This window comes from Myxine glutinosa, chromosome 12 (genome assembly GCF_964187855.1).
Source record: "Myxine glutinosa chromosome 12, kmMyxGlut1.1, whole genome shotgun sequence".
Classification (NCBI taxonomy): domain Eukaryota; kingdom Metazoa; phylum Chordata; class Myxini; order Myxiniformes; family Myxinidae; genus Myxine; species Myxine glutinosa.
The window spans coordinates 6,748,063-6,771,077 of NC_136272.1; the positions used below are offsets into that span (position 1 = coordinate 6,748,063).

The following is a 23,015-nucleotide window of genomic DNA, read 5'->3' on the forward strand; positions in this document are numbered from 1 at the left end:
CGAAACGAAATGCTCAGAGGGGTGTCCCTCCTCCAATATCGAGGCCAGGACATCCCCGCAGAACCACAAGGAGGGATTATCACCAGCTGCACCGGTTAGTCCGCAATGGCCGTACCAAGTCAGCTAATCGGCTGAGGGCTGAGTGGCAGCAACTGACAAATGTGCCTGTATCCAGAAGGCTAGTCAACCAACGACTGGTTCAAGCAGGCTATCGTGCCAGGTGTCCCTTGAGAAAGCCACGCCTGACAAGACAACACCGCCAGCGCCGATTGCAGTGGGCCAAAGTGCACCGTCAATGGCAGCCAGGAGACTGGAATCACGTGATCTTCAGTGACGAGTCTTGATTTCTTGTCTATCCTCAAGATGGCCATGTCCGAGTGCGCAGACAAGTGCATGAAGCATACAACGAAGGTTGTATAGTGCCAAGAGTCCAAGCTGGAGGTGGTGGGGTGACCGTTTGGGCTGCTTTTCGTGCAGGGGACAAAACTGACCTGTTTGTTCTAAATGGAAACCTGAACCAGTTCAAGTACAGGGCCATTCTGGAAGAAACATTGCTTCCATTTGCTCGTGTAGCCTTTCGAGGAAACTTTGTCTTCCAAGATGACAATGCATGGCCTCATCATGATCGCATGATCCAACACTTTCTTGCTGACCGTGGTGTAGAGCATATGGAGTGGCCTGCCATGTCCCCGGATATGAATCCGATAGAGAACTTGTGGGCAGAATTAACGCGTCAAATCGACAACTTGGACCAGCAGCCTACCTCTGTGCGTGAATTGCAGCAGGCTATTGTCACTGCATGGCAAGCGATTCCTGTCCAAACCTTGGCAAATCTCGTGAACAGCATGCCTCACCGTGTACGTGCTCTCCTGAATGCTCGTGGGGGTTACACGACGTACTGAACTGTAATTTTACTGTCCGTAATCCCAGTTGTAATTTAACTTTTGTTTTTGTTAAAAAAAATTTTGGCTAATGTGCAAAATAAAGAAATACTTCTGGAAAACGTACAGAAGTTTAACACAGTACTGTCCGTGAATTGAGTTCGATATCAGTTTGCATCACTTTCAAGGATCAATTTATTTGCTTCGAAATGTCAAATGTGGTTTTCGTTTCTTTTAAAGGTCACATTAACAAAATCTAGAATAATTTCAACATAATTCCAATGAACATTTGGTTCTAAGTCAACTTGAAAAGTAAGTTCACCCCCACAACAAAAATATTCCATATTAAATCCAAGTCTGTATATATATATATCGACTATATATATATATGTTGAATGAATTTGGGGCCGACTCAGAAGAAGACCTTTGCTGGTCGAAAGCTTGTCAAAAATTAAAGATCGAAGTCCTGAAGCTACGTCTGCGTCTGATTTAATCTCCCGATTATATATTCAATGCAAATGAGACGCCCTGCTCGTACTGTGGAGTTTCTACTATTTCTCACAGTTATATATATATATATATATATATATATATATATATATATATATATATATATATATATATATATATATATATACAGTCACGTGAAAAAGTAAGTACACCCCATGTAAAGTTTTGACTTTTTCAACATATTTCAACATACAGCTATTTGATCTTCATTTCAACAATATTCATAGATAAAGGTGACATAATATAACAAATATCATGAAACATTTACATTTTGTAGTCCATTGTATGGACAATGCAAATTTCGCATGTGGAAAAAGTAAATACACCCTTGGCTCTAATAGGTGGTATTGCCCCCTTTGGCAGAAACAACCTCAAGTCGGCGTTTCTTATAACTGTCTACCAGTCTCTGACATCGACTGGGAGAAATTTTTGCCCACTCCTCCATGCAGAATTATTTCAGCTGTGCGATGTATGAGGGGTTTCTTGCATGCACAGCTCGTTTCAAGTCCCCCCACAACATCTCGATGGGATTTAGATCCGGGCTTTGACTTGGCCATTCCAGAACCCTTCATTTCATTCTTTTCAGCCATTCCTTGGTGGATTTACTGGTATGTTTACGGTCATTGTCATGTTGCAAGGTCCACCATCGGTTGAGCTTCAACTTTCTGACAGATGGCCTCACATTATCCTCAAGCACCCTCTGGTACAATGAAGAATTCATAGTGGATTCTATGATGGTGAGCTGCCCAGGCCCTGATGCAGCAAAGCTGCCCCAAATCATAATATTTCCACCACCATGCTTTACAGTTGGTATCAGGTTCTTGTGGTCAAATGCTGTCTTTGGTTTTCGCCAAACATGTCTTCTGGTACTGTGGCCAAATAGCTCTACCTTTGACTCATCTGTCCAGAGCACATTGTTAGTCCCGCCAGGGAGTAATGCATTCACTCGTGTCCGTGTGTTTGTGAACAAGATATATGGAAAAGTTCTGAACGGATGTGGATGAAAGTTGGTGGGATGATTGCCCTTGGGATAAGGAAGGGTTGATTAGTTTTTGGTGAAGCTCAGGATATTATTCCCGATCCAGGAATTTTTTGATTTTTTTACCATTGGAAGATAGGGCTCATTTTTTTTTAACATTATCTTCTATATATTCTATATTTAACATTGTGATATGAAAATGGTTTTCATATTTGTTGCAAATGTAGTTTAAACTCGTGGTTATGCGTTAGAGTGTTTTTTTTTAGCAGCGTCGTCTTCAATGTTCATTTTTTTTTCTAATAAATACATATTCTGTCATTTTAAAACCACCAAAGTGTGTATTAGGTTTTCCCTTTTCATAAAATGTATCGTTTGATACGTATAATGCTTTAAAACTGTTTTTTTTTGTTTTTTTTACTCAGAAAAGATATCAACATTTAGTTCAGCGAATGTCATTCGCGGTGTCAGTATTTGATGAACTTATAAAGACATAGTTCCAGATTTGTCAATGGCTGAGGTATATTAACAAACGAATAAAACAGATTTGGCAAAATTCCAACTTAAAAAACAAAAACAAACCCAAACTCACCCAGGGTTGTGAAAGGCTGAAGAAGAAGAAACCTCGCCTGGGCTTCCCAGACCAAATAAATAATTCTGGTTCTGGCTCTGCGATTTTCAGGTTTGTTACTCCCGCCAGGGAGTAACGCATTCGATCGTGTCCGTCCGTGTGTGTGTGTGTGTGTGTTCGTATGTTCGTGTGTTTGTGAACAAGATATCTGGAAAAGTTCTGAACGGATTTGGAAGAAAGTTGGTGGGATGATTGCCCTTGGGATAAGGAAGAATTGATTACTTTTTGGTGAAGCTCAGGATATTATTCTGGATCCAGGAATTTTTTTGGGAAATTGTTTTGGGAAAGATTTTTTCGTTTTACTGCATTAAAGCTTTTATTCTTATTCTTAAATGATGTTTTTCTCCTCTAATTCCGAGATATATCAAAATTAATTCTCTGACAGTTAGGGCTTACTTTCTTTTTCATTTATTGTTTTGGGGAGAGGGGATGTTAAACAAAACGTATTATTCCAACTAAACCCACGGCGGGAGTATGCGCTCTACTGAGTGGCGTTCTAGTTCCAGAAGTGCTGGTCTTTGCCGAGGTGTTCATTGGCAAACTTTAGTCTTGCCCTGATGTTCTTTCTGGACAGTAAAGGTTTCCTCCTGGCATACCTTCCATGTAGATCAAATTTGTGCATCCTCTTTCCAATGGTAGACTCGTGCACTTTGACATCAACAGTGGCAAGAGCTACCTGTAAGTCCCGTGATGACATTCTGGGGTTCTTAGAGACTTCTTTCAGCATCTTGCGGTCTGCTCTCGGGCTGAACTTGCTGGAGCAGCCTGGGCTGAACAAGTTGGCAGTTGTTTGGAATCTTCTCCACTTGTAGATGATCTTCCGGATAGTCGAATGATTGATTTCAAATTGTTTGGAGATCTTTTTTAATCCCTTCCCAGACTCGTAGGCATCTATAACCTTCTTTCTGAAGGCCTCAGAGAGCTCTTTTGATCTCGGCATGGTGACGCCGCACACTTCAACAACAAAGAGCAAACCAAACTAAATGTCTGAGGTTTAAATAAGACAGGTTCCTCCAAGATCCTCTCTCACGATGTTCTAATCATTTGCACCTGAGCTGGTGCACCTGATTCTAATTTTAGGTATTTGAAGTAGTAATAAATATCGGGGTGTACTTACTTTTTCCACATGTGAAATTTGCATTTATGTTTATTTAAATTATACAATGGACTACAAAATGTAAATGTTTCATGATATTTGTCATATTATATCACCTTTATCTATCAATATTGTTGAAATGAAGATCAAATATCTGTATGTTGAAATATGTTGAAAAAGTCAAAACTTTACATGGGGTGTCCTTACTTTTTCATGTGACTGTGTTACATATTTATGTGAATGTATGTGAATTACCATTCAGGTCTTTGCTTATCCAGGTGTAATAGATTAAGGGTTGTTGTGGTTGGAGGGTCAGGAGCCCTTCTGCAAAGTGTCCGGAAACGGAAGTGACCGGAAACGGAAGAGAAAAGACACGAGGACGAAAAAGGACGAGTATTCTTCTTCCTCGCCCCGATCCGACAAAAGGGGGGATTGATTGAGCCGTGTGGAAAAGCGGCGTTCCCGAGCCTGTCTGGCGAGAGGAGTTACCGGGACGGATACCTGCCCGGTGGACGTCAAACTGTCGTGTGGCCGTGCACCGACCCAGCGTTTGGCGCCGTTCGCGACACCGTCTAAAAAGACGCGTACGGGTCGCCCGTTGGGGCCTAACACGCCTTGCAAGCGGCGTGGGGCTTTTGGCTTGCTTTCCCGTACCCGCTTCGCGTGGCCACGAGGGGCTGCAGCCGGGGTGCCTGGTAGTGGTACGATACCTGCCCGGTGGAAACACGTCCACCCGGGGTTCGTTCAACCGCCCGAGTGCGGCGACACCCACCATCATCTTGGTCAGGAGGGGCCCAGAGACATTGTGTGGGACCGAGACCAAAAGGGGGTCGTGAGTACTCACCGGGACACACATATATAAGATGGCCATCTTAATCATAGGGAATTGATTGTGGATAGGGAATTGTTGATGGTTGTGTATTGTTGATTGCTCGGGGAAAATCTCCGTGGTTGTATCATTGAAATTGTATGGTATCATTACCATTGAAATATATCCTTGAACATCAGTTGTCTCTTGGGTGAAATTCATATGGATTGCGTGGCGAAAGCGCATATATAATACAGCTTTCTGGCGAAGTTCCTCTCCCGGTCCGGGGGTCACCGAGACCAGGTATTCACCGAGGGGACCACGTAACAGAATTGGGGGCTCGTCCAAATTACGATTTGCGGTTTCGCAATTGGGTCTACGTCCGGGATTTAAAATTGTATAACATCATAAAATAATAATTTTTTATTAATTAAAATTTATTAATTAATTATTAATTGGTAATTTTTTTTTGGAGAAATTGGGGTAAAGCCTTGGGTGAAGGTTAACAGGTGTTAACGATAGGCACCATGGCGTTTGTGGCACAGAACTTTGTGGTAACCCCGAGTGAGGCACAGTTCCGAGCGTTGCTAAAGTCGGACCTCTTGAAATTGGCCAAACATTTTAACTTGGAGGTCCGAACTAATTTGAGGAAGGCAGAGTTGCAGGCCACGGTGATACAATCTATGGTGGGATTAGGAACATGGGACGAGTTAGCCTGGGAGTGGCTACCCGAAGAACCAGAAGACGTTGAGCTCCGGAAACTGGAGTTGCAATTACGGAGCCAGGAACGGATCAAAGAAGAAGAAAGGAAAGCAGAAAAGGAAAGAGCAGAAGAAGAAAGGAAAGCAGAAAAGGAAAGAGCAGAAGAAGAAAGGAAAGCAGAAAAGGAAACAGCAGAAGAAGATAGGAAAGCAGAAAAGGAAAGAGCAGAAGAAGAAAGGAAAGCAGAAAAGGAAAGATCAGAAGAGGAAAGGAAAGCAGAAGAGAGGAGAGAAGAGAAACAAGCAGAGGAAAGGAGAGTGGAACGAGAACTCCAGGAAAGGTTAGAAGGGAGAAAAGCAGAGGAGAGGAGAGCTGCAAGGGACCTCGAAGCAGAGGAGAGAAAAGCGGAAAGGGAATTAAAGGAACGTGACATGGAGCTTCAGCAAGAAATCAAATTCAAGGAGCTGGAGTTAATGAGAGAACGGGGAGAGGCACCACCCTTGCTGACGGGGTCGACACCTAACCAGAAAACCTGGGATGTGGGCAGACATGTGAGGCTGGTTCCACCGTTCAGTGAAAAATAAGTCGCGAAATTTTTTCCACACTTTGAGAAAGTGGCTCGACAATTAAACTGGCCGGAGGAGGCCTGGACCATACTCGTGCAAAGTGTGCTGGTGGGGAAAGCTCAGGAAATTTATTCGGCGCTACCAATGGACCAATGTGCAGATTATGAGGTACTGAAGACGCACATCCTCAAAGCGTATGAGTTGGTTCCGGAAGCCTACAGGCAAAAATTCAGGAATGCCAGGAAGAGGGAGAGTGAGACCCATGTGGAGTTTGCCAGAGTGAAAGAAAACATGTTTGATCGGTGGTGTGAGTCAAAAGGAGTCGGGAAAGACTTCGAAACATTGCGGGACTTGATCCTGGTGGAGGAATTCCAGCAGTGTGTCCACGAGGACATCAAAGTGTACCTACAGGAAAAGAAAGTACCAAAGTTGTGGGACGCAGCCACCATGGCAGATGATTATGCCTTAACCCACCGAATAGGGGTCCACGAACCTAACTCCTCGCCTAGATCTCCGCAGGGGAGGTGGGGAACAGCAGGTGCGGAGAACGACAATACATGGCGGCGACCTCGAGATGATTATGGGGACAACTATGATACCCCAACTGTTAGAAATCAGAGGGCTACGGACCCAAGACAAACTTATTTTTCGGGGGGCTCAAGGCCGACCCCGAGGTTCTCCCCCGGGCCTACTTGTGCTTTTTGCCATAAAACTGGACACTTGATGTCCCAATGTTACCTCCGGAAAAGGGAAGACCCAGAGCGGAGTCCGACTATTACGACTCCAAATGCAATGGCCATTGTGAGAAATCGCCATCAAAAGGGTTACCAACCATTTATTTCAGAGGGGTTTGTGTCACGGGATGGAGCCTCGACTAACCGGAAACCGGTTAGGATATTGAGGGACACAGGGGCACATCAATCTTTAATGCTTGAAGGCATTTTGCCATGGTCCGAGGAGACGGCAACGGGGGATAGTGTTCGTTTACAGGGGATCGGGGGCGGTGTTAGTGCTCCCCTTCATGTCATCCATTTGGAGTCCGATTTGGTGTCAGGACCGGTCACCGTCGGTTTACAAGCCACGCTTCCTGTAGAGGGTGTATCTGTGGTTATCGGGAATGATTTGGCCGGGGGTCAAGTTTATGGTAACCTGAGGGTTGGTAAAGAGCCCAGCAGGGAAAATAACACCACACCAGCTCGGGATGGCGACAAAAGTGCCAAGTTATTTGTAGGGGGACTGAACTTCAAAACAGAGGAAGAAGTTCTGACCTCTGTCTTCAACAGATATGGGCCGCTGGTGGAAGTGCGGTTGGTAAGAGACTGGGAAACGCAACAGTCAAGAGGGTTCGGCTTTGTCACGTTTGCCAGCACAAAAGACGCCAGAGAGGCAGAGAAGAATTGGAATGGCAAGGATTTGGAGGGTCGGAACATAACAGTAGGGAAGGCATTTCGTAGGCGTCGAGAGGTCTACAGGAGAGGACAACTGGGCGGTAGTTTTGGTGGTGGCCGCAATCGATATTATTATGGAGGCTCCCTGAGTTACGGCAGCTCCCGAAGGAAGGATTGTCAAAGTAGTGGCCGAGAAGGAGACCGCTATTCATGGGACTACAGGGACAAGCGGTCCCACCATAATTATTAGGGAAGTTCTGAGAAGTTGAAGCACTGAATGCGGCAGAGCCGCCGAGCCAAGATTCCTACACGGATTAACCGTGAACGCCATTCCTAAAGGCGTCCATGTAGTGAACTTTCATGCACGGACTAACCGTGAACTCCACGTTCCTCAAGGCGCCCATGTAGAGAACTTTCCTGCACGGACTAACCGTGAACTCCACGTTCCTAAAGGCATCCATGTAGTGAATACTCGGCTTGGCCTCCCGGAAAAAAGTGCTATCGAGTTGCTTAACTTTGGATCTTTGATCAACCCCTTAACCTTCATTCACAAGAAACTGACGGTCAAAGTCAGAGGGTCATGAGAGGGAGTTTGATTTGACAGGGACAATGTCGTTGCTGGTGCTTAGTCCAGAGGGAGTAATCTGGAGGGGTTGTGGTGAAATTTTGGTTGCTTTATTTTTAAGTGATAACTGTGCCCGGGGGGAACTGATAATGTGGGGGGGGGGTTGAGTTATCTGGTTTGTTTCTCCAAATTGGCCGGCAAAGAAAGTTTTCGCTGGGTTCAAACTTTCTTTCTTGAAGGGGGGGAGTGTTACATATTTATGTGAATGTATGTGAATTACCATTCAGGTCTTTGCTTATCCAGGTGTAATAGATTAAGGGTTGTTGTGGTTGGAGGGTCAGGAGCCCTTCTGCAAAGTGTCCGGAAACGGAAGTGACCGGAAACGGAAGAGAAAAGCCACGAGGACGAAAAAGGACGAGTATTCTTCTTCCTCGCCCCGATCCGACAAAAGGGGGGATTGATTGAGCCGTGTGGAAAAGCGGCGTTCCCGAGCCTGTCTGGCGAGAGGAGTTTCCGGGACGGATACCTGCCCGGTGGACGTCAAACTGTCGTGTGGCCGTGCACCGACCCAGCGTTTGGCGCCGTTCGCGACACCGTCTAAAAAGACGCGTACGGGTCGCCCGTTGGGGCCTAACACGCCTTGCAAGCGGCGTGGGGCTTTTGGCTTGCTTTCCCGTACCCGCTTCGCGTGGCCACGAGGGGCTGCAGCCGGGGTGCCTGGTAGTGGTACGATACCTGCCCGGTGGAAACACGTCCACCCGGGGTTCGTTCAACCGCCCGAGTGCGGCGACGCCGACCATCATCTTGGTCAGGAGGGCCCCAGAGACATTGTGCGGGACCGAGACCAAAAGGGGGTCGTGAGTACTCACCGGGACACACATATATAAGATGGCCATCTTAATCATAGGGAATTGATTGTGGATAGGGAATTGTTGATGGTTGTGTATTGTTGATTGCTCGGGGAAAATCTCCGTGGTTGTATCATTGAAATTGTATGGTATCATTACCATTGAAATATATCCTTGAACATCAGTTGTCTCTTGGGTGAAATTCATATGGATTGCGTGGCGAAAGCGCATATATAATACAGCTTTCTGGCGAAGTTCCTCTCCCGGTCCGGGAGTCACCGAGACCAGGTATTCACCGAGGGGACCACGTAACAGAATGTATGTATGTATATATATACAGTGGAACCTCGACTTACGAGTGCCCCAACTTACGAGTTTTTCGAGATACGAGCCGTCACTCTGGCAGTTTATTGCTTTGAGATGCGAGCCGAGATCCGAGTTACGAGCTTTCGCCACCCGGTCACGTGGTTATCTTGCCGTGCACGTACAGTATCTCTGTCGTATAGCGCTAATGATATATAACGCCGCCGATAATGATATGATAATTTATGATAATCTATGCAGCACGACGTGGTCCTCACGTCACACAAGGCGCCTTTGCCGGCGCAAAACGGCTCTCTCAGGGTCAAACTCGGTATCGTTTTGAGCGCACGGTTCAGACCTTCAAGAAAAAGTTTATTTTGTAAAAATCGAGCCACGCGTTCAAAAGATATGACCGGTTTTGTTCGCCGGCACGTCGGCGCTCGAATCGAATCGAGTTAAAACGAACACTGCCGTTGTCGGGTCCGTCTGAGACAACCACCGGGCCTAGAACGCTGCGACCGGTCTCGTTGGATAGGCCTGGATCAGATCTCGAAACGCTGGAAGCTGCACCTCTCTGTGATAATCTTGTGGACCATGACAAGAGATCGTGCGACACGTGGTTATCATGCCGTGCAAGTACAGTATCTCTGCCGTCAACTTGTTCAGAGTGCCAGCGATAGCTCGCCTTCTCTTTGTGGAAAACACGGTGAGATCCTTAACATCCAACAACTAATGGGACGCAAACGGGGCGCCCAGTTTAGCGGTACACCCATTGATGAATCACCCTGCCTGTGATTCACCCATGACAGGTTATAGCTGGGTCGGGATTCAAACCCAGGCTGGACAGTTTAGACTTTAGAGTCAAGTGTGCGTACCTCCAGTCCAGGCCATCCTGCCAACTTGTATGCTGCATACAGGTGAAATATAAAGCGCGAGATATTTTTATATATACTGTATATTTAAAAAAAAATTGGTGTGGTTTTTGGCGGGCTGGAACGGATTAATAGCATTTCAATGCATTTCAATGGGGAAATTTGATTTGAGATACGAGCAATTTGACTTACGAGCTCGGTCACGGAACGGATTAAACTCGTAAGTCAAGGTTCCACTGTATATATATATTTTTTTTTTATTATTCTTTTTATTAAAAGGAATTAAATTCCTGCGTGGGGCTAAGTGTGAAAAACTCTGACTCAACATGGGACTCGAACCAAGGGCCCCCATCACTTTCGCAGCGACAGCCCACTGCGCTATTGGGCCAGCCAAAATCTCCTCAGAATTTTCCACACTTAACACTGCGAGCTTTATAATGGCCGATGTCTTACGTGCCTGCTAGGCAGACCCCGGATGATATGAATGAATGAATGAATGATCGTTTTAAGGCCATTTTCCCCGCTAGAGCAGGGGTTAGCCTTGCGGGCCCCATGACAATCATGGTTCCCTGTTTGAGGCAATGTTTTTATGGCCGGATGCCCTTCCTGACGCCAACCCTTAGTCGCCTCTTACGATGCGCAGGGATACGGTGTACCTATTCTAAACCGGGGTACACACCGGGATCATTCATCCCAGCAAGCTGGTACTCAATTTGCCGACCTCGGAAGGATGACAGGCTGAGTCAACCCCCCTGGCGTTAATTTAGCGATCGACCGGTATTCGAACCCAGGATCCTAGGATCCCAAGCCTGCACCATAACTGCTAAACCAACACCAAGATAGACCCCGGATGATATATATATATATACACATAGACACATATACACACACAGTATACACACCATTGGTAGCAACTCTTGCCCATCAAGCATACGGCAGATGTTGTTGACGATCTCTCGAGGGTCGTAGTTCGGGATCTTGGATGCCCAGCCAGTCCCTATTCCATCAGCACCATTGACTAGAACCATTGGGATAATGGGACAATACCATTCTGGCTCCACCCGCAGGTTGTCGTCATACAGGAAACGCAGCAAGTTGTCATCGACAGCAGGGAAAAGTAGGCGAGTCAGTGGACTGCAAAATGATTTTAGAACAAAAGTCAAAAGCAAATAGGTATTGGGCACTGTTAAAAACTTCAGAACCCATTGGATTAGCGTACTGAGAAAAATGCTGCAAAATATACTGTGGGTATATACAGACTTGGCATTTAATATGGAATATATATTTTTTCTTGACTTGGGTTTACTTTCTGAACTCAGTATATCAATCTGGTGAGTTTATTTTACCCTTCGGTGATGTCTTTGTTGAAAGAACCATGTCACATTGTCTTTCGCAGCAAGAAGTCAATAACAGGATTATATCACAGGTGGCATGACAAAATGTAACGACAGGTACATTTGACGATTGGCTTCACAATCGGGTATATAAGGGTTGTTGCGTTCTGTATTAGTGGAAAACAACTGCTGCATGTCTACAAAAGTTATTGCCGCTTCCTCTGGAGATGGTCCGTCAATTTGACAATGCTGTTTGTCATGGAGTGGTGGCTTTACGAAATTCTGGCATGAAACAGCGTGCTATTGCTCGGCAGTATGGCATCACTCAAGGTCAGGTGTCAAAGATCCTGAAATGAAATGCTCAGAGAGGTGTCCCTACTCCAATACCGAGGCCAGGACGTCCACGTAGACCCACAAGGAGAGATGATCGCTAGCTGCACCGGTTAGTCTTCAATGGCCGTACCAAGTCAGCTAATCGGCTTAGGGCTGAGTGGCAGCAACTGCCATATGTGCCTGTATCCAGAAGGCTAGTCAACCAACGACTGGTTCAAGCAGGCTATCGTGCCAGGCGTCCCCTGAGAAAGCCACGCCAGACCAGACAACACAGCCAGCGCCGATTGCAGTGGGCCAGAGAGCACCGTCAATGGCAGCCAGGACACTGGAATCACGTGACCTTCAGTGACGAGTCTAGATTTCTGGTCTATCGTCAAGATGGCCGCGTCCGAGTGCGCAGACAAGTGCATGAAGCCCACAACGAAGATTGTATCGTGCCAAGAGTCTAAGCTGGAGGTGGTGGGGTAACCGTTTGGGCTGCTTTTCATGCAGGGGGCAAAACTGACCTGGTTGTCCTGAATGGCAACCTGAACCAGTTCAAGTACAGGGCCATTCTGGAAGAAACATTGCTTCCATTTGCTTGCGCAGCCTTTCGAGGAAACTTTGTCTTCCAAGATGACAATGCACGGCCTCATCGTGCTCGCATGATCCAACACTTTCTTGCTGACCGTGGTAGAGCATATGGAGTGGCCTGCCATGTCCTCGGATATGAATCCGATAGAGAACTTGTGGGCAGAATTAACACGTCAAATCGACAACTTGACCAGCACCCTGCCTCTGTGCGTGAATTGCAGCAGGCTATTGTAACTGCATGGCAAGCGATTCCTGTCCAAACCTTGGCAAATCTCGTGAACAGCATGCCTCAACGTGTACGTGCTCTCCTGAATGCTCGTGGGGGTTACACGAAGTACTGAACTGTAATTTTACTGTCCGTAATCCCAGTCGTAATTTAACTTTTGTTTTTGTTGAAAATTTTTTTGGCTAATGTGCAAAATAAAGAGATACTTCTGGAAAACGTACAGAAGTTTAACACAGTACTGTCCGTGAATTGAGTTCGATATCAGTTTACATCACTTTCAAGGATCAATTTATTTGCTTCGAAATGTCAAATGTGGTTTTTGTTTCTTTTAAAGGTCACATTAACAAAATCTAGAATAATTTCAACATAATTCCAATGAACTTTTGGTTCTAAGTCATCTTGAAAAGTAAGTTCACCCCCACAAAAAAAATATTCCATCTTAAATGCCAAGTCTGTATTAACTGTACTGGGAGAAAAACACAACAGTACATACAAGGAAATTGTAAGTTTGCTCAATCTTTGGCAAAGTGTTTTACATTCGAGATAAGAAAATTGCACATTTTTGAAAAAAAAATACTCAGATCGGAAACTACAACTTTTGATGACGCAAGACAACACCTGAGCATGGTGAAGATGTAACGAGGGCTGGCAGCATCTTTACCCCCATGTAGACGTGTGCCAAACTGTCCAATCGGTTGCAAAAGATTTACATTGTTGCTGCCGACAAAGTTCTGTGTCAGGTTTATGACTGTCATCATTAGGGATTGCTGTCAAGAGGGAGCACACAGGGCAATGCATTTGGACCTCAACAGCCATGCTATTTCAGATAATATACCATGACAACGAAAAAATAAAGTATGGTAAATGCAAGGTAAGGCATGAATACTTAAAGGGTAGATCAATTCAGACTCGTACTTCACCATGGTGATATGCTGACATCTCAGCAATGGAACCTGCAAGTTGAGTCACCTTCACCTCCCGTTTGTCGTTGCGTTTGAAGCAAGTGAAAAGCACCTTCCGTTGCCCAGGTTTCAGGCCTGAAATGAAGGCAAGATGTGAGGCGCCACATACATAGTACAGACACACTGCATCTAAACCTGAAAATGAAAACTTTGCTTACCATCTACAAGAGATGGGATAGAGCGTTCATTGTCAGAGTTTGAAAACAAAATGAGTTCTTTGTTGATGAAGTCATTGTAGGTCAGGTGCTTCGTCTCTTTGCCATAAAGGAATTGCTGTTGAAAACAATGCACACTCATGGTAGAAAGCAATGTAATCACAAGTGTACCTGCGAAAAGAGGGATAAACAATCACATTACATTCAATACTGTCAGGTTTTCTCGTAGGGAATGAGGGGGTGTAGGGTGGGGATGAGATATGGACAGGTTGGATGGTGCAGGGGAGAAAGAAGAAAAATATGACCGTGGGTCCTGAAGCTCACCTGGATCAGGAGCAACAGTCACTCAAACCCCCCACAAATCCCCTCAGACCCTGATATTTTAAAGCCGTGAACAAACGTTGGTACATCATGGGCGATGAACGTTGTGATAAAGTTTCATTGAAATTGTGTGTGTAGTTTCGGAGAAGAAAACAAATACCTATTCTGGGGGGTCAAAAACACCCCCGTAGTTCCCCTTAATGAGCGCAGATTTTGATGCAGTCAATACACTTTCGTTCGGCATCACATATGAAGCTTGTGGCCAAGTTTCATCAAAGTGGTGTGTGTAGTTTCGGAGAAGAGAGCAAATACCTCTTCAAAATCTCCCAGTTTACCTCCTTATTAGTTCCCTACCGGTGTACACCGGAGGGGACTATAGGTTTGCACTCCGTCCCTCCGTCTGTCAGTCTGTCTTTTTTTCTAAACTCTTAATGCTAATGATTTCAAACTTGGCACATGGTTTCCTCATGATAAGTTACAGATCAAGTTCGAACTTCACGACGTTTCGATCATTTTTGACAAAGTTATGGCACTTTGAACTTTGGGAATTTCCCCAACAGTTTTCCGGACGACAGACTGCCGGTAGGGGACATGTATTGCAGCGCAATACTCAGAATGCTTGTTGAGCATAGATTTTGATGATGTTAATATACTTTCGTTAGGCATCAGATATGAAGCTTGTGGCCAAGTTTCATCAAAATTGTATGTTTGGTTCAAGCAAAAATGACTGAAGTGTTTACAGGCTCACTCACTCACTCACTGACTTACCTACGGAAACTGCTCAATCGCATAAGCTCACCGGACGAAAGTCCAGTTGAGCTAAAAACGAAATAGGCAAGTCGTGCAAACAATACAAATGCGCAGGATTATCATAGATGTGGCAATTCCATTCATGTGACATCCTGAATATGCTGCTGATATATACATGGATAACTACATGTTTTATGGAATGATAAAGTTTTATGTTATGACCCAAAAATGTTTTTGTTTTGTGTTGTTTTTTTGAATGCAAGATCGAGGCTCGTGAAAGAGCTAACATTAATCACACAAAAGTCAAACCGACACAAACCAACACATAAAACACAAAATAAGGGGAGCGGTAGACAAGATGGGGAGAGAGGGTGAAGGACACAAACACAACATTTGAGAGCAGGGACATCGAGAGAACTGTGGGAGGGAGTGGGCTTGGGGGGAGGTGGGAGAGGTATAAAACATATGGACACTGCAAGGACTTCCAGGAAAGAAGTTGGAATTTCGAAAAAGTGTATCTGGGGTGAATTAGCGGGGGTAGAAAAGATCAAGGTTTTGGATGGGGGAAGATAAGAGATGGTAGTGAACAGCTGTTTTAAAGGCCTGGAGGGAGGAGTTGGATTGAAGGGAGTGGGGGAGTTTGTTCCAGAGGTGGGAAAAAAGGGGAATAAAAGAGTGAAAGTGAGCTGAGAGCCGAGATTTTGGCAGTTTAACCATAAGAGGGTTGCTGGCAGATCTTGTGCGACCTGTAGGAATATTTGGGGGACAGAGCACAGAGAGAGCTGGGGGAGCAAGGCCGGAGAGGAGTCGGTAGAAGACAGAAAGACCACCAACCTGCCTGCGGTGAGTGAGTGAAAGGCCCACAGAGTTAGCTTCATCGCATGAGATTCCAATGATTCTGAAAGCTTTGGTTTCAGCAGCGTGAAGTCGAGCTAGGTGTGAGGAGGAGCACCGGCCCAGAGGGGGGAACAGTATTCCATTGAGCTGCGGATGAAAGCCTTGTATGTGGTGAGGAGCTCAGGTGTGCCAAGGAAGGACTTCGCACGACGGAGGATGCCCAGTCGGTGACTGGCTTTAGAGGCCAGGTTGGAAATGTGGTTTTCCCAAGAAAGATCATGGCAGATAGTGAGACCCAAAAGCTTGAGCGACAGAACTTCTTGGAGAGGATTGTTGAGAAAGTAGATGGGAGGGTTTTCCAGTCGGTCTTTTCGGAGAGACATAGTAAGAGTGTGGGATTTGTCAGGATTGAAAGACATGTTCCACTTGTTTGACCAGTCTGTGATTTTGTCCAGGTCTGCAGAGAGTGAGGAGGCTGCAGACTGCCGATCTGAGGGATGAGGAATGGAGCGGCATATAGTGGAGTCATCAGCAAAGAGATAGAGAGGATTTTACAGAGAGTCGGAGAGATCATTGATGAAGACCAGAAAAAGCACAGGGCCCAGAACACTACCTTGGGGAACTCCAGCCAGAACAGGAAGGGGCGATGAGAGAAATCCATTCAGGGCCTCACGTTGACTACGACCAGAGAGGAAGTCCGCAAGCCAAGCGTGGAGATTTCCATGGATACCATAGGAGGAGAGTTTGGTGAGCAGAGCAGGGTGCCAGACCGTATCAAAGGCACGTGATATGTCAAGGGAGACAGCTCTGATTTCCTGTTTGGCGTTGAGGACCTCCATCCATTGTTGAGAAAGCAGAAGCAACATGTCCAGAGTGGAGTGACCTGGTCTGAAGCCAAATTGATGATCGGAGATCAAGCCATTGGAGAAGAGGAAGGATTTGATATCCGAAGCAATGATGGATTCCATGACTTTGCTGATAATTGGGAGCAGGCTGATTGGTCTGTAGTTGCAAGGATATGTTTTTGCACATTTTTTGTGTAAAGCGGTAATGTTTGCTGATTTTCAAGATGCTGGCAGATGACCTTGAGCAAAAGAGAGGGTGAAAAGAACAGAGAGAGGGTGAGATAGAGTGGCAGAGCAGGATTTTAGGACCCGTGGGCTGATGCCGTCTGGTCCAGTTGCAGAATCAGGGTCGAGGTTTCACAAAAACTCCTCCACCTTGTCAGGAGAGAAGGACACAGAGTCCAGGAGCAGTTGGGTTCGACTGGGTACGGTGGGAACAGAGAGAGATGGGTTTGGGACACAAGATTTTGAGGCAAACACAGAGTTGAGGCATTCGGCTTTGTCACGTGCGGTGTCAACTGTGTGGCCATTTGAGGTGAGGGAGGGGATGGAGGGGGAACAAACACCAGAAACGGATTTGACCAGACGCCACCAGGATTTGGAGGAAGGAGACAGGTTTGAGAGTTCATTCTTGAGTGTGGAGAGATAGTGCTTCCTGGCACTCCTGAGGGTAGACACACACTTGTTCCAGACTTTGTGAAAGGAAATGAGATTGCCTTCCATTGGCAAAGGCAAGTTGTTTCAGGGCAACTGCCTCACCACAATATTCAGTGTACCATGGACGGGAGGAAGGGTAAGACAACTGAAGACGAGATGGAATAAATCTGTGCATGAGAGAGAGCAGTTTGCTTTGGAAGAATTCCAGGAAGAATTGAAGAATTGATGTATTGGATCATAATCAAAATAAAGACCAATTACTGCACCGTAGTCACAAGAAGGAAGCCGGACATTAACCATACACGCACACACACACACACACACACACACACACACACACACATACACACACACACACACACATACATACACACACACACACATACACGAAAACACATACAGGGTGTTTCAAAAAGATTGATACAACTTTGACTTCCCGCCATTTCTTTGATTTTCGACCAATACCGTTTTCCTTTTCAGGGTTTGGTGGTGTTATCGTGGTATTTGTTCCCTCGGATTTCTAGCTCCGTAGCTCAACTATGCCATTGACAGTGGAGCAGAAGACAAAAGTGGTGGCTCTGTGGTATTAGACTAAATCTTATGTAGAAACCTGCCGGAGGTTCTGCTGGGAATACGACCTCACAATACGTGATGGACTCACAAATTGTGCCATTCAACGTATTGTGAAACATTTTGAGCACAAGGGTACAGTGCACAACCAGAGCAAGGGCAACATTGGCCAGCATCAGTAACCAAGAGCCAAGCCAACATCGATGCCGTGAGGGATTCTGCAGTGGAGAGTCCCAAGAAGTCCCACCACCGGTGCTCCCAGGAGCTGGGCATCAAACCAACATCAGTCTGGCGTATCCTCACGAAGGAACTGAAGCTTTTCCCGAACATCATCTCTATTAGGCATAAACTGAGTCAAGATGACATGAGAATGAGACTTGATTTGTGCAATTGGCTCAGTGACAGGATGGAGCGATACCCAAACTGGATCAACCTGATGTGGATCAGTGATGAAGCCCATTTCCACTTGAACGGTGCCATCAACAACCACAACAACATTTTCTAGGGGGCAGAACCACCTGAGACTGACAGGAAAGTTGGACAGAACTTTGGAGTCAGGATCAATGCCTGTTTCATCAATGTGCGGAGGGGCACACGTCGAGAACGTCAATTACAAGGATTTTGTGTAAATACCAATTTCATACCTTGGCCTCTCACTAACTCCAGCAGTGACTTTACTGCAATAGCGATCAGTGATAGAAAATAACATGTCATAAGCTTTCAAGAATTGTTTGGTTCACGTTCCTGAGGTTTCTGTTTCTTTGTAAATAAACGTTTATAGTTGTATCACTCTTTTTGAAACACCTTGTACATACATGCACACGCACACACACACACACACACACACCCACACACGCACACACACACAAACACACACACGTACACACACACACATACACGTACACACACACACACACACAGACACGCACACACACACAAACACACACACGTACACACACACACACATACACGTACACACACACACACACAGACACGCACACACACACAAACACACACACAAACACACACACGTACACACACACACACACACACACACACACACACACACACACACACACACACACATACAGACGTACACACACACACACACACACACAAACATATACACACACACATGTACATATAAACGGACATGTACAAACACACATAGACAGATATATTATTAACTTACAAGTTCTTTGGGCTTCTTGAAAAGCGCTACATAAAATAAATGTATTATTATTATTATTACTTGTAAAACCTATTATATTTGAAGGTATAACCTTAATTTATAAACAATTGACTGAATTTTCCAACTGCCCGGATCATCAGCTGGGCAACGTTTTTCATCGAGGTTTCAATCCTTTCAGCCCTGAAGCTCTCCAAACGGTGGATCCACAACCCTGGCCGTAGGTCCACATCAGTAGATTACTCAGCATCAATGGACCCACAACCTCAAAGTCGTGTCCAGACAGCAATGCAATATCCTTATTCAAACTTATCTAATTACTACTTGTATTTAAAGTATTACCACAAACTAATAACATAAATAATAAATCACTTTATATGATAATATACTAAGTGATAAACACTTTAACTGATAGACATCTCCATTACACAGCACCTCCATCCAACCATCGACCCGAACTGTTCTTCAAATATTTAAACTTTCATTTATAACCGATTTTACCATGATGCACTGCGTAGTGCGTATCCTAGAACCGCCAACAAATTATTTTAATGCTTATTTATAATGTATTTATAAATAATATTTTTTATTTAAATACCTCCATTATTTAATACTATCTATAAATAAATATATATTTTATGTATATTTGGTGTTGGCTTAGCGGTTAGGGTGCCGGCTTGGGATCCGAGGATCCTGGGTTCGTAATCCCGGTTGATCGCTGAATTAACGCCAGGGAGGTTGACTCAGCCTGTCATCCTTTCGAGTTCGTGCAAATTGAGTACCAGCTCGCTGGTAATTCCCTGTGTGTTGCAAGAGACGACTAACAGGGTTGGCGGCAGGAAGGGCATCCGGCCATAAAACATTGCTTCAAAAAGGGGGCCACAGTGCCCGAAAAAGGCCAACCCCTGCTCTGCAGGGAAAAACGGCCTCTAAAGGTGGTTTTTTAAAATTTATTTTTATAAATAAATATGTATGCTTATCCAGTAATATTAATTAGAGAATTAACTTCACTAAAATCATTAATTCAATATTATTATATCAAATGTAATGCGATAGCAACTTGTTTACATGAAAACCAACCAAACTTAAACAAAAGGTGACGATGGAGTCTAAAGACATTCTCATAAGACCTGACCAAACAATCAGACAAATATCCCCAAACTTAAACAAAAGGTGATGATGGAGTCTAAAGACATTCTCACAAGACCTGACCAAACAATCAGCCAAATATCCCCAAACTTAAACAAAAGGTGATGATGGAGTCTAAAGACATTCTCACAAGACCTGACCAAACAATCAGCCAAATATCCACAAACTTAAACAAAAGGTGACGATGGAGTCTAAAGACATTCTCATAAGACCTGACCAAACAATCAGACAAATATCCCCAAACTTAAACAAAAGGTGACGATGGAGTCTAAAGACATTCTCACAAGACCTGACCAAACAATCAGCCAAATATCCCCAAACTTAAACAAAAGGTGACGATGGAGTCTAAAGACATTCTCACAAGACCTGACCAAACAATCAGCCAAATATCCCCAAACTTAAACAAAAGGTGATGATGGAGTCTAAAGACATTCTCACAAGACCTGACCAAACAATCAGCCAAATATCCACAAACTTAAACAAAAGGTGACGATGGAGTCTAAAGACATTCTCATAAGACCTGACCAAACAATCAGACAAATATCCCCAAACTTAAACAAAAGGTGATGATGGAGTCTAAAGACATTCTCACAAGACCTGACCAAACAATCAGCCAAATATCCCCAAACTTAAACAAAAGGTGATGATGGAGTCTAAATACATTCTCACAAGACCTGATCAAACAATCAGACAAATATCCCCAAACTTAAACAAAAGGTGATGATGGAGTCTAAATACATTCTCACAAGACCTGATCAAACAATCAGCCAAATATCCCCAAACTTAAACAAAAGGTGACGATGGAGTCTAAATACATTCTCACAAGACCTGATCAAACAATCAGCCAAATATCCCCAAACTTAAATAAAAGGTGATGATGGAGTCTAAATACATTCTCATAAGACCTGATCAAACAATCAGTCAAATATCCCCAAACCTAAACAAAAGGGGATGATGGAGTCTAAATACATTCTCATAAGACCTGATCAAACAATCAGCCAAATATCCCCAAACCTAAACAAAAGGGGATGATGGAGTCGAAAGACATTCTCACAAGACCTGATCAAACAATCAGCCAAATATCCCCAAACCTAAACAAAAGGGGATGATGGAGTCGAAAGACATTCTCACAAGACCTGACCAAACAATCAGTCAAATATCCCCAAACCTAAACAAAAGGTGATGATGGAGTCTAAATACATTCTCATAAGACCTGATCAAACAATCAGTCAAATATCCCCAAACCTAAGCAAAAGGTTACGATGGAGTCTAAATACATTCTCACAAGACCTGATCAAACAATCAGTCAAATATCCCCAAACCTAAGCAAAAGGTTACGATGGAGTCTAAATACATTCTCACAAGACCTGATCAAACAATCAGTCAAATATCCCCAAACTTAAACAAAAGGTGACGATGGAGTCTAAATACATTCTCATAAGACCTGATCAAACAATCAGTCAAATATCCCCAAACCTAAACAAAAGGGGATGATGGAGTCTAAATACATTCTCATAAGACCTGATCAAACAATCAGTCAAATATCCCCAAACCTAAACAAAAGGTGATGATGGAGTCTAAATACATTCTCATAAGACCTGATCAAACAATCAGTCAAATATCCCCAAACCTAAACAAAAGGGGATGATGGAGTCGAAAGACATTCTCACAAGACCTGACCAAACAATCAGCCAAATATCCCCAAAATTAAACAAAAGGTGACGATGGAGTCTAAAGACATTTTTTTTTTTTTTTTTTTTTTTTCTATACTGAATCGAGGCTCGTGAAAGAGCTGACAACCGCGAGGGAAAGACAAAAGACAGCACATGGGGACCACGAGGGAAAGACAAAGACAGCACATGGGGACCACGAGGGAAAGACAAAGACAGCACATGGGGACCACGAGGGAAAGACAAAGACAGCACATGGGGAACACGAGGGAAAGACAAAGACAGCACTGGGGGACCACGAGGGAAAGACAAAGACAGTACAGTGGGACCACGAGGGAAAGACAAAGACAGCACATGGGGACCACGAGGGAAAGACAAAGACAGCACATGGGGACCACGAGGGAAAGACAAAGACAGCACATGGGGACCGCGAGGGAAAGACAAAGACAGTACAGGGGGACCGCGAGGGAAAGACAAAGACAGTACATGGGGACCGCGAGGGAAAGACAAAATCAGCACATGGGGACCGCGAGGGAAAGACAAAGACAGTACAGGGGGACCGCGAGGGAAAGACAAAAACAGCACATGGGGACCGCGAGGGAAAGACAAAGACAGTACAGTGGGACCACGAGGGAAAGACAAAAACAGCACATGGGGACCGCGAGGGAAAGACAAAGACAGTACAGTGGGACCACGAGGGAAAGACAAAAACAGCACATGGGGACCGCGAGGGAAAGACAAAGACAGTACAGGGGGACCGCGAGGGAAAGACAAAGACAGCACATGGGGACTGCGAGGGAAAGACAAAGACAGCACATGGGGACCGCGAGGGAAAGACAAAGACAGTACATGGGGACCGTGAGGGAAAGACAAAATCAGCACATGGGGACCGCGAGGGAAAGACATTCTCACAAGACCTGACCAAACAATCAGCCAAATATCCCCAAAATTAAACAAAAGGTGACGATGGAGTCTAAAGACATTCTCACAAGACCTGATCAAACAATCAGCCAAATATCCCCAAAATTAAACAAAAGCTGATGATGGAGTCTAAAGATATTCTCACAAGACCTGACCAAACAATCAGCCAAATATCCCCAAAATTAAACAAAAGGTGACGATGGAGTCTAAAGACATTCTCACAAGACCTGACCAAACAATCAGCCAAATATCCCCAAAATTAAACAAAAGGTGACGATGGAGTCTAAAGACATTCTCACAAGACCTGACCAAACAATCAGCCAAATATCCCCAAAATTAAACAAAAGGTGATGATGGAGTCTAAAGATATTCTCACA

The 23,015-nt window shown here is 44.7% G+C and overlaps 1 protein-coding gene across 1 annotated transcript in view; it reads right to left on the reverse strand.

Moving 5' to 3' along the window:
- Positions 1-23,015, reverse strand: part of LOC137415052 (DNA topoisomerase 2-beta) — a 287,321-nt gene that overhangs the window by 77,789 nt on the left and 186,517 nt on the right. The window contains exons 19-22 of the mRNA XM_068100610.2: positions 13,733-13,847; positions 13,528-13,649; positions 13,231-13,379; positions 11,049-11,280 (exon numbers count right to left, since the gene is read on the reverse strand). Coding sequence (XP_067956711.2) covers positions 11,049-11,280; positions 13,231-13,379; positions 13,528-13,649; positions 13,733-13,847 — 618 coding nt within the window. The remainder of the gene's footprint in view (positions 1-11,048; positions 11,281-13,230; positions 13,380-13,527; positions 13,650-13,732; positions 13,848-23,015) is intronic.